Genomic DNA, 13,311 nt, shown 5'->3' with positions numbered 1-13,311 from the left:
TTATTTTGAGAGTTTTGAAGAATTCACAAGTTTATACTGCAAGGCTATAAACAAAACATTTAGTAACAGACATCCTTTTTAACAGTGGTATGCTCATGACTTTGAAAAGCAACTGTTTCATTTGTCAAAATTCCAATGAGTAAGGTAGAAGATCTCATATTCTTAGATCTTAGTATCAGAAAAAAAGGCTAATCACTTTTCACAAGATAGTCTCTCAAATACCTGAAAATGACTATACCTATCTATAGATGTTCTTCTGAAGTCTTCTTTACTGAGCCTAAAAAAATTCAAGATGCCTGCTGTTTTTCTTATACTGGATAATATACAGCCCATAAATGTTTAATCAGAGTTTTGTTATTCAAACTAGATATAACACTACACATTTTCTGCAAGCCACTCAGTGGGCTTGGTATACTTCTAGCAAGACTGTACTTCGGACTGTGGGGTGGGCAGCTACCTTACATTACTGGGTAATTTCTTTCTTTCTTTTTTTGGAGGGGTTTTTGCTATAGGGCACATGTGCTTGCCAGAAAGAGACAGAGACAGAGACAGAAAGTGAGAAACACACCCCAGGAGGGATGGCGACACCGCAATCCCTTCTCCTCCATTGTCCTCTTGGGCAAGCACACATGCACAGGTGCCCAGTGTGAGCTTAAGCCACTGGGTCCAGGACTCGAACCATGGTCAACTAATGGGAGTCCAGCGACATAGCCATTTTGCCAACTGCTATTCCCCATCAATGGGTAATCTCTGATTTGCTGTCAATTAAAATCTCTAGGCCTTCATTATGTAAGACATTGCTAAGATATAGCTTTGAATTTTCAATCTCCATGCAAGGCTATAGAAGCTTTTTAAAATTATTATTATTATTATTTTATGCATTCAATCACTATACATCATTTAGTTTATAAAAAAAATTTACCCAACATAAAATACACTTCAGATGAGTCCAGCTTAGAATACTATACACATTATCAACAACAGGTAATAAACCATTTCTGTGTCCCACAAATGTCGTACTTCTCTTTTTTTCCCCCTAATTTCCTTCCCTACAACTCTTCCCCTCTCTCACCCTCCTTCCACACTGTCTGCAGTATCCATAACTATTTTCAATACTTTTAAGTGCTCCAGTCTTTCAGTCTAGATCACAGAGTGAGGACAGTTGGTATATGTTAGTGGAGACATACAATGTCTCTCTTTCATAGCCTGACTTGCTTTACTCAGTAATAAGTCTTCCATATTCATCTACTTCCTATCAAATACCAAGGTCTTGTTATTTTTTTATGGCTGAAGAGTTTTCCACGGAGTATATGTGGCACACTTTTTCTATCCATTTATCCGTTTGAGAACATTTGGGTTGGTTCCATGTCTTAGCAATCACGAATAATGCCACAATCAACGAAGATGTGCAAACAAACACTTTTCTGACTGAGAAAATAATGCTGCAATCAACAAAGATGTGCAAACACACACTTTTCTGACTGAGAATTCTCTTGTCCTTTGGGTAGATACCCAGGAGTGGAATTGCTGGATCATACTGTAAGTCTATTTGCAGGTCGTGAAAAGATCTTTTATTTCTGCTTATTGTTCTGAATACAGACTTTATAAATATTTTTGGAATTTTGATTCATTAATCCAACATATTAAAAATATTTCTGAAGTATTTTGTGTATAAAATTCTTAAACATACTTTTTATGAAGACATAAAAAAGAGATATTTGATGCATAGATTTAGGAGACAATGACCTCTGTTATCTCTTTACCTAAACATGAATAGTCTCTTAATATATTTAATCACCTATAAAACTAAGCTTATTACTTTAATCTATATTTATCTACCTTGGATAGAAAGACAAAATAGAGCTTACTGAATAATTTTTGAAACTGTACTTATGGCACAGTTTTGATTATTATAGAAATAAAATTAGGTTGCTATAATATATGAAATCAAAGTTATTTACCTAATTATTTGTAAGAGATGGTTCTGGGAATTTTTAGTGAAACATCACACTGGATACACTTTTCAGGTATCTAACTTTTACTACTTTCTATAAGAAATGTTATTTGTCCACTTTGAAGCCTTTGGTATCTCTTATTTCCAAAAATAATTCACAGCTAAAATTTTTATGACCATTCTACAAATCATTTTAGTATCTATGGATATGCAACTTGAAATTTAACAAAGGTTCTGTTACTATCTTTTACCTATTCTGTGCATCACTGCTTTATATGTCTGTTTTACTATTTAATTCCGTTTAGAAAATCCCCTTACCAAGAAAAAAATATCCAAACACAATCCCAGCAGAGATCTGCTTTATCTGTTATATTTTATCCCCACAATGTAGTTCTATCTTTTCCTTCAAAAAGAGCACAAAGATTCCCTTACTTACACTTAGCAACTGGCAAAAGCCTCAGTTCATCCTGGCTGTTTTGATTGCCCAGTCAACTTTATCACTATAAAGCAAAATTCTATTTTCTTGCTACATATCTGTAGGCCTCAATATTTGAAAAACAATGTAAAAAACTGAATTCATGATTCTGATGCATTATATCTGAAGCATATGTTAAATGCAAACCTATTATCTATATGGCTCCTTTTAAAAAAATTACAAATAACTCATTCAGCTAAGTCCCAAAACAACTCCAAAATTCTGTGGGATTTTTTTTCCCTGTTTTTACACTTTGATATTAACATTTCACACAAAAGCAAAGCAAATATTTGTGTTCCCATCTTTTTAGTATTACTTTTCACTGTTCTATTATTCTTTTTTTAATTTTTAATTTTTTTTTATTTTTCGAGAGGATTTTGCTATAGGGCACTTGCACTCGCCAAAAAGACAAGAGACAGAAAGGGAAAAATTACCACCACCACCCGGGGCGGGGGGGATAGCCACACCGCAATCCTCTTCCGTTCTCCTCTTGGAATCTTGGGCATGCACACACACACACACACACACACACACACACACATACCCGATGTGAATTTAAGCAACCAGTCCAGGACTCAAACTGCAGTCGACTACATGAGAGTTCAGTGATATAGTCATTATACCATCTGCTGGTTCCCCCCTATTCATTTTCTTAGCCATCTTCAGTAACAGTTAAAAAAAAAATACATGTTTATGGCTTTTTCAATTGCTCCTTTTTTTCTTTTTGCTTCTGTTTTTCTGATTTGTTTGTTTTTAGAGAGAGATTTTTGCTATAGGACACATGTGCTAGCCAGAGAGACAGAGAGACAAGCGAGAAATCACTCCCCAGGAAAAATGGCCACACTGCAATCCCTACTCCTCTATTCTTCCCTTGGGATTTTGGGCACACACGCACACATACCCAGCACGAGTTTAAAACTGTCTGGTGTGAGACTTAAACCATGGTCATCCACATTAGAGTCCAGCAACATAACCATCACACCATTTGCTAATCCCCAGTTTTCTGATCTGTGTCCCCATATTATAATGTCATTTCTTAATTTTACCAAAGTAATATTCATCTTTGCAGTCATACTATTTGTCTTACAGACTAGATAAGGTTCTAGGTCTATATAAACGATTTCTGCTTACTTCTATTATAATCCAGCTCCTACTTGAGAACAGAAAACTGAAACAAGAAATAATTTTTTTTTCAAAGATAAACAGTTGGCTTTTCTCTTTAATCCTATTTCTGATTAAAACCACTCTAGTCTGAATTTGCCAGTGGAAAACAATGTCTAAATTGCAAGAGACACCTGAGGCTGGCTGTAATCAGTTTAGAACCATAGGTTACTTAAAATAATTTTAAAGAGTTGATTTTTCTCCTCTAGACAACTTCTATTGACAAAATGTAGGTGTACACTTTAAGGTGTATTTCAATGGCTTGATACAGGAAGTCTAAGCTATAGCTATTTAATATGATATAAATCACATTATCAAAGCTTTGAATGGGATGGCTACATATATTCTGCATGTTGGGTAATATTTCATTAGTTCGATGAACAAAAACTAGTTAAAGTTTAAAAATTATACTTAGCAAAATGATACCCATTATGAAATAAATTTCTAAAACCTAAAAAACAAGTCTGACATATACTGCTTATTTTCCAAGACTTAGAACATAAGGAAAGTAAATATTACCTATTTCTAAGAAGACTGTGTACATAGGAAAAAAGTTAAAGCAAGCAGTCTTTAGGCCATAATAAGGCCCCTAAGTATTACAGAACATAAAAGGGAATAATTTAAGAGTTCAATTAAAGTAGAAAACAAAATTATTTAAAATGAGCACAGCAGCTGTGCTAAAAAAAAAAATTTTTTTAAAGGAGGGGGGTGAGAAAGATGAGAAAAGGCACTACCAGACTCCTTACCCATTGTTGTTGGTGCTGGAGCTTCCTGATGGTACTTTCAGCTTGCTCCAGCTTAGCACTGGCCTCATCACTCTGCTGTTTGATGGTGGCCAACTCCCGTTTTATGAGGTAGTTTTCCTCAGCCTCCTGGGCTCTTGTCACTTGTCCCTTAGGACATAATTTTTTTGTGTATAAAGTAATTTAGGATAGACTCAGGAAAGATTGTCTTTGTGAGGTTTAGTTATTTACTCTGACATGTTAAAAAAAAAATCACCTCAGAGAATAGAACAGCCTAGGATATTAGCTAGCAGCTTGTTATTGCTCCAGAGAATTTCGAGAAACTCAATTAAAAATTCTTCTGAAAATCTTAAGGACAATTCTTTCAGTCAATAAAAATTCAATTCATGCAGTATTACTGACTTGAACATGCAGGACTAAAATTTTCAATGAATAGTGGTTAATTTCACAGAATCCACTGATTGCGATCTTGAAATACTTTTAAAAATAGGGTTAGCATTAAAACGTGCAAAAGGGCCTATTTTAATAACCCAAGATAATACATTGTTATCAAAAATTAAGTTTATACCCACATATAAAACCCCAAAAATTATTTCTAGGAAAATGCATGTAAAATTGCATGCATTAAAATATGAATTTCTAAGTTTAGGGCTTTCTTTAGAAGTAAAGTTAGAGAAAATGCTAAAAATAAACTATACCTGTATCAATCTATCTGCCAAGGAAGCACTTTCCTACAAAAGGAAAAATTCAGATAGAAATATAAGAGAAAGAAATAAAATAAGGGTGATAAAATTAGGAGTAAGAAGAAACAAACATACCTAAATACCATCTACTTTCATTGCTAATTAAAATGAACATTTTGATTTTAAAACCATTTTTTCCTGTGTTTTTATTCTTAAACATGAAGAAAAATACATCAAAACAAGGAAAGACTACAGAAAATCATGTGTGTCTAGAAGAGAACAAACACAAATTCTAAGTGGTTCTTCACTACTTGGGACAAACAAGTATCTTCTTTTGAAAGAACGCCTTTACAGTTTTATTTGTAGACTTAACAATACTATGAATACTACTCTTTATACAAAAGGGAGGATCTGAGTAAGCAATTCCACTCACAAAGTATGACAGCAATTTGTGCAACAGCAACTTCCAAGGAAACAAAGCAAAGCAAACATGACAAATGAAATTAATGAGATCAACTGAATCAACTGTAGCAATAACTAAAAAAGTAAAATTTTTAGTTTACAGAATCCAATTGGTATGCAAGTATTTACAGAAGTGTTATGTGACAGACGCAGTCATCAGAGCCAGTTATAAAAAAAAAAAAAAAAGGAATTTAATTTTCTAGAAGCAAAATCCAAACTTCACATTTGCTACAGTATCTTTATCATTCTGCAGGTCCAACAAAATAAGGATCCTTTCTCTGTGAAAATATCTCACTCCAAAGATAAAATACAACCTGCATATTTTATTGCAAATTGAGTATTTTTGTGAAAAAGAGTACAGAATTAAAACAACTTAAAAACAAGTAGACTCAACCTTCTTGTAAAATCACCAAAAAAGTAAAATTATCCTCAAAGCAACTCTAATATGATGAGGAAAATTAGTTTGCGCTAAATTCATTTTCCGTTATTATACAACAAACACACATATAATAAACACCCTGTCCCTGTGCATTGCCATTTAATATGAAATCAACAATACTTTTCAAACCAAGTATTGTTTACTATTCTTATCTCCATATTTCCATTTATTTCTTTCTTGAATATTTATTTATAGATTTTTCAGGGAAGATTTTGAGATACTTGCCAATATCATGAGGGAGTCCTTTTAAAACACACACTTTATAAAGCAACAAAAATTTGTGAATTCAGATATTTTGCTTTTAATAAAGCCAGATTCTTTTTTTTGGAGGGGGGGAGGGTTTTGCTATGGGCATGTGCGCTCACCAGAAAGACAGAGACAGAGAGACAGAAAGCAAGAAATCACTCCCCAGGGGGAATGACCATGCCGCAATCCCTTCTCCTCCATTCTCCTCTAGGGATCTTAGACATGCACGCACACATGCCCAGTGTGAGTTTAAGCTACTGGGTCCGGTACTTGAACCATGGTCGACTACATGGGAGTCCAGCGACATAGCCATTATGCCAACTGCTGGTCCCGCCAGATTCTTAACTATACTTGCATTTCCTCTTTCTTCTAGCATCAAAAACATGACTATAAAAGACATTGTTACATCAAAAGCATACTATGAAGGTTAAGGCAAAATTTCCACATTTGCCCAATTATTTTATATGAAATAGAGTGGAAGAGGTAGCAAGTATAGATAACAAAGTAATCTAAGAACCAAAAGTTTACATATAATTCTCTGGTACTGAGTATCAACATCAGTGTTTTTTTTTCTTTTTTTTTTTTTTTTTTTTTAGAGAAATTTTTGCTATCGGGCACGTGCGCTTGCCAGACAGAGATAAGAGAGACAGAAAGCGAGAAATCACTCCCTGCGGGGGATGGCCACGCCAAAGTCCCTTCTCTTCCATTCTCCTCTTGGAATCTTAGACATGCACGCACATGTACCCGGCTTGAGTTTTAAGGAATCACTCACTTTAACTAAATTTAAAGTAATCTTAGGCCTTAAAGGACTCACTGTCATATTCAACATGCATTTAGAAAGACAGGGCAACGTTTGAAACTTGTCTTTAAAATGCTGTATTGGAATGGATTCCCAATTAGATACTAAAAGAACGTTAACTTTTTAGGGATTATATGTAAAGAAAATAAATAGCACCACTATGTTCTCTAATAATAAACTCAGTTAAAATTTTAACATGAAAGTTCAAGTACTAATACTCATCACTGTTTATAGGAAACAAATTACATGGTTAAACAGAGAGCTAGGCAAGCTAAGCAGTCAATGCCACATATACCAGATTTTTTTTAAGGACTAATTTTAAATATAAAGAAAAAACACCAATCATTCAACCAGAGCCTGTAGAAGTAGCCATTTACTTACTTTTTCTAATGTTTCAATGCGCTGTTTTAAAAGTCTATTTTCTGTGCGTAATCTCTGCAAAAAAAAAAAAAAAAAAAAAAGGATAAAAGAAAAAAATGGCTTGTTTCTAAGCATCTTTTAGAGGAAAAAGATTCCTAAAACACAGTTCTGAAGATGTACCACCTTTTATAAATAAGAGTCTGAAGAATAATTAAATTATCATATGTCAAACTGTTAAAGGCTCAGGGTTCAAAATACATGGTAAAGGAAAAAGATCACATCATCCCAGCTGTGATTAAATTTTAGATCTAAGCTACAGTACACATAAAAATAACCTCTTTCTTTTCTGTACTTCCCATGATTCAATCAGGATTTTCTTATATATTCTAACATACCTATTAGAAAATATTCTACCTTGCCTATCTCCTACAGAGCCTAGCTACGTAATTAGTATTCAAATGTCAGTTAAACAAGTAAATGAGAAGAAGTCTGAAAAATGCATATTCATAGACTAGTCTCCATTTTTTCTTTTAACTTGCCAGAGGGCACGTGCGCACACTAGAGGGAGGAAGAGAAAAGAGAAAGTGAGACCCGTGGAACATGGTCATTTATCATGAACTGTTTTCTACTTAAGAAAATTAAAAGCACCAATTATTAATATTTTCTCATGGTTCAAAAAAGTAAAATAAAACTTTAAAAGAAAAAAAAGTCAACTTATTGTTCAATGTCTGATCCCCACCCCCACCCCAAACTGTCACATTAGTGCCATCAAATATCAAATCCAGGGGCCAGCAGGTGGTATAGTGGGTAAGGCACTGGACTCCCATATGGTTGACCACGGTTTGAGTCCTGGACCTAGCAGTTGGGAGAATCATGCCGGGCGCACGCACATGTGTCCAAAATCCCAAGAAAACAATGAAGGAGAAGGATCTGTTGTGTGCTCAACCTCCTGGGAGAAGGAGGTGTGAGATTTCTCACTTTCCCCTTCTCTCTGTGTCTCTCCAGTGAGTGCATATACCCTATGACAAAAACCTGAAAAAAAAAAAAAAATCAAATCCAAATCACTCTACATCAAGGGAAAATCTTTTTTGCATATTTCACTAATATACTGGGCACACTAAATGTGTCATGACTTTTCCAACAACCCAATAAATTCTTATTAATATCCTATAAAAAATTACGGGATTAATTTCATTTCAAATCCCCTGTATATTTAAAATCCCCTTCATTTTGCCATCACTCAAATTTCAAACACCCTTTTTGTACCAATTTGTTCTGGAGCTCAGTCTTTCTTCCAATCCTACCTTCTTCTAAAATTCTTTTTAAAATTACTTCCTCAGAAACGTCCTCCATTTAATCAATCTACTATTTTGCCAGTATATATTTAAATATAGTTTATATAACATACAAAGTTTCAGTTCAGGAAAATGAGAGACCACCTTATATTAAGTGAATCATAAATCAGAACCACTCAGAGTTATTACAAAGACACTTTGCAAACTGAACATTCTTACTCTATTCACTAAAACATGTAAATTACTTGAACTACAAATACACTGTGATCTAAGATTACAAAATAACAATGTGAGGAATACAGAAACCACTTCTTGGCTGCTCCTACTATGCAATACAGTGGTCTACACATAGAGGCAATTATTAAACTCTGTTAAAGTCTGGAAAGACAAAGGAACAAATGAGATTCCTAAAATGTACTTAATCTTATTTCAGAAACAAAGGGTAATGTTTTGTTTACTCTAAAAGATTTAGAAAATCAAACCCCAAACACAACAGAGAGAAGAAAGCTAGTTACAATGGAAATAACATTAAAATAATTTAAAGTTAAAACATTCACCAGGAATTTCCTTCCCTGTCCCTTTAAATCTTTAGAAATCAACATGTACTGCTATCATATTTAAATAGACTTTTCCCCCCAAACACCTAACCAAATGTCTTAACACCACTTCTTAAATACATCATTGCTTCCTCGTTTGTGTAATGTCTACTTTATCACTAACTGATAAATATGTGTACTTTTCCCATTAATACAGAGCATTTTAGGCCTAACTTTAGGTTTCAATTTTGTTTTTGTAATTTTTTTACAAATATTAGTGTTTTGGTAAATACCTTTAGTATCTGGTAGAGCTCTTTTCCTCTACTCTTACATTGTTTTGTTTATTCTCAAGTTCTATTAGTATTATAGAGTAGTTAAAAGCCTAGGTTTCAATGTTAGGCAGACAGAGGTTCAAATTCTCATTCTACAATTAATACTTGCATTCAGTATCAGAATCACCATTTCCTCACCAAGAAAATTAGAATAATAAAATATATAACATTGAAAAATTTAAATAAGATAGCACAGTTCAATCTAAAATATTTATCAATATATACCAATATATATCAACAACATATACCAACAACTTAGTTAATAAGCATTACTCACAATATTTTTGATGTTATGTATAAGTATTATTTTATTATTCTTATTAACTCTTTCTTAGAATTATTCTTGGGCTGGCTCTTGAGGCCTGGTGGTTAAGGAAGCCAGATCCCGTATGGTCAACAGAATGGCTCAAATCCTGGTCTGAGGGGCTTGAAAAATAAGCCAGGCAGGGGACCAGCAGTTAGCATAATGGCTATGTCGCTGGACTCCCACGTAGTCGACCACGGTTTGAGTACCAGACCCAGTGGCTTAAAACTCAGGCCAGGCGCGTGTGCATGTATGCCCAAGATCCCGAGAGGAGAATGGAGGAGAAGGGATTGCGGCATGGCCATGGCTGACCACGGCTCAAGTTCTGGACCTGGTGGCTTGCTTTCTGACTTTCTCTCTCTCTCTAGTCAAATTAAAATAAAGAATAAATAATGCTTTAAAAAAAAAAATGGGACCAAGAGATGGCATAATGGTTATATCACTGCACTCCTACATGGCGGACAACAGTTCAAGTCCTGAACTGGAGGCTTGAAACTCACATCAGGTGTGTATACATGTGTGTCCAAAACCCCAGGAGAAGAATGGAGCAAAAGGGATTGCAGCATGGCCATTCCCTCTGGGGAGTGATTTCTCACTTTCTGTCTCTCTGGCATGCACACATGACAAAATCTCTCTAAAAAAAAAAATAAAATAAAATAAATAAATACTACTCTCTCTAGTTATTTTCCCATTTCTATCCTCTACATAGCAAATTTCTTGAAAAATATCTATTTTTCCTACCATTCCAGTTGGGTTTTAATACCCACTTCTGTTCTTTTTCAGTTTATTGTCATGCTGACAAACCCAGGTTCATGTCTCCACCCTCATCTCACAAAAACTATCTTCAGGGTGGACACATAAAATTCTTTTCTCTTTGGCTTCTAGAATACTACACTTACCTGGTTTTCTTTCTTTGCTCCTGGCTTTGCAACTCTCTCCTAGTCTCCTAGGCTTTAGATGCTTTCTTACTCTCGGGATCAATTCTCAGACGATGTTCTCTGTATTGTTTACATTCGATCCTCAGATAACCTTATCTATTAGTATAGCTGTCAATACAATCATCCTGCCAGTAACAGCCAAATTTATATTTTCAACCTGTTTTCTCTTAACTCCAGATCTGAATATTCAAGGGGCTAACTGCACATCTCTTAGACACCTCATTTCTAAAATATCCAAAATTGAGCTTCTGATATTCCTCCCTAAACCAGATCCTCCTATAGTCTTCCCCATCTCAGGTACCAGGATCTCCATTTTTCTAATTGCATAAGCCAAAAACCTTGATTTCTCCTCTTCTCACATCTCTACATTTAATCTGTCATATTTGTCTTCAAAATCTATTCAGGATCTAACCACTTCTCACCATTTCAGTCCGAGCCAACATCTCCTACAAATTATTCTCAACATAGCAGCCACAAGGATCCAATTTTAAGTTGGATCTTGTCCTCCTCTACTGACTGACAACCTCCAATGGCTTCCACCTCACCAGAGTAAAAGCTACAATCAGAAGATGGTGTAATAGAAGAAAATGAAGGGTGAAGGGACTGCAATGTGGCCATCCCCTGGGGGGGTGATTTCTCGCTTTCTGTCTTTCTCTCTGGTGAGCGTCCTCACCCTGTATCAAAAACCTCTCTTAAAAAAAAAAAAAAAAAAAGTTGGTCTACCATCCCCAACACTATCTGCAACTCACTCTATCTCATCTCCTTTCACTCTTATTATGACTCACCCTGTCCCATCACAATGTCTCACTGTTCCTCACCAGGTGCCCTTCCTCCAGATGTCCACATAGCCAGCTCTGTCACTTCCTTCAAGTGTATATTCATAAGTTACTTGGTCAACTCTTCTAAATTTCTACCATAATCACTACTGTTACATATTCTCTTTCTCTAAGATTTTTTTTTCCCTTAACACTTATCAGCACCTAAAATACTACATATTTTATTCTTATTTACCATCTGCTTTCCATACTAGAATGTATCTCCATGAGGATAGGGATTGGTTTGTTTCATAACCACATCTCTAGTACCTGCAAGAGTGCTTAGTTAGGCATGGAATAGGCACTAAAAGTTAACTGTTAAATGAATAAATTATGCTACGGTGCCTCCACTGGATATTATGTAGTCAGTCATTTTTTTTAATACAACCTTTATAAAGTCACAGAAAAATGGGCATCCAAATCCTTCTTAAATCACAAATATATACCAAAGTCTGGAAAGCAGTAGAGTGTATGCACTGAAGAACACAGATGGGCCTTAGAAAAAATTACAATTAAAAATCCTTGCCTTTGTTTCCTAGTGATGTGACCTGGCCTATTTGAGCTTTCTAACGTTTAGATTAGTCTACAGAGAGACAAGGATAAGAACTCTTTCACAGGGTTGTTACAAGAAGAAAGGGAGAGAGCTGCCTTTATGGCCTAGTGGCTAAGGCAGCTGGATCTCACAGGGCCAGCAATGCAGTTTGAATCTCAGATCCAGTGGCCTGAGAAATGCGCCAGATATGTCTTTGAGTGCCCAAAATCCTGAGAGGAAGACATGGAGGAGAAAGGATTGCAGAGAAACATTCTCCACAGGGGGTGTTTTCTCTTTCTCTCTTTGGAGAATGCATGTGCTGACAAAAAAAAAAAAAAGTGGGAGCAGATAATGTATGTAAATAACTTACCACATGTTAAGTGTTAAATATGTAAAAATTACAATTCTACTAATACCTCACAATGATTGTTCAATATAATTCCTGGGGACCAGCAGATGTCATAATGGTTATGTCACTGGACTCCCACATGGCCAACCAGAGTTCAAGTCCAGAATGGTGACTTCAAACTCATGCTGGGCACTTCAAAATCCTGCTGGGCACATGTGTGTGCATGCCCAAAACCTGAGAATGGAGGAGAAGGGACTTCAATATGGTCTTCCCTCTGGGGTGTGATTTCTTGCTTTCTTTCTGTCTGTCTCTCACTCTCTGGTGAGCATGCACATCCTAGAGCAAAAATCTCTCAAATAAATAAATACATATAATTCCTGGACAACTTAGATAATACTAATATGTTTTCTTTCTTATGTCAGGCAGTAGATACATGAATGTTTTTATATTATTCTCTGGCTTTCAGCATATCTGAAATATTTCATAATTTTTTTAATAGAAAAAAGTATGTTCTGACTAAAAGCCAATATAAATTTCTAATACCTCCTATTCATAGGGTTTTAGATCTCTATGGCCCAAAGCAAAAATGAAAATATGAAAATTAGAGTATCAGTTCCTGTCTGTCTTTTAAAATAGAGTGGGAGGATGTTTTCTTTCTTAAAGATTTGTGGGTTACCTTAATATAAACTAGAATTTTAATATTTCTTATCTCCTCCCACTCAGGTAGAACATCAGTAGATTCTAAGAAGGCACTGATTAAAATGCTTCTATTAAGAAAAAATTACATGTAGTAAAATCTAAGATGCTCTACATGAAGCAATTATTTTAAAAACCTTTTCATAACACTTTGAGAAAAGGGTGAAATAAAAATTTAAAAGTCAAATCTTG

The 13,311-nt window shown here is 35.0% G+C and overlaps 1 protein-coding gene across 7 annotated transcripts in view; it reads right to left on the bottom strand.

The window, feature by feature from the left end:
• EVI5 (ecotropic viral integration site 5) overlaps positions 1–13,311 on the bottom strand; it is a 201,932-nt gene that overhangs the window by 107,194 nt on the left and 81,427 nt on the right. For 5 of the 7 annotated variants that reach the window (XM_006140145.3, XM_027770455.1, XM_027770454.1 and 2 more), the window contains 3 exons: positions 7,344–7,397; positions 5,032–5,064; positions 4,337–4,483 (listed from right to left, as the gene is read on the bottom strand). In XM_006140145.3, the coding sequence (XP_006140207.1) occupies positions 4,337–4,483; positions 5,032–5,064; positions 7,344–7,397 (234 nt within the window). The remainder of the gene's footprint in view (positions 1–4,336; positions 4,484–5,031; positions 5,065–7,343; positions 7,398–13,311) is intronic. The other 2 variants (XM_027770450.1, XM_014586566.2) reach the window with 2 other exon arrangements.

The sequence above is a fragment of the Tupaia chinensis genome, unplaced genomic scaffold, assembly GCF_000334495.1.
Source record: "Tupaia chinensis unplaced genomic scaffold, TupChi_1.0 Scaffold000023_1, whole genome shotgun sequence".
Taxonomy (NCBI): Eukaryota; Metazoa; Chordata; class Mammalia; order Scandentia; family Tupaiidae; genus Tupaia; species Tupaia belangeri.
The sequence above is the reverse complement of the archived record's forward strand: the minus strand, read 5'-3'. Positions and strand labels throughout refer to the sequence as shown.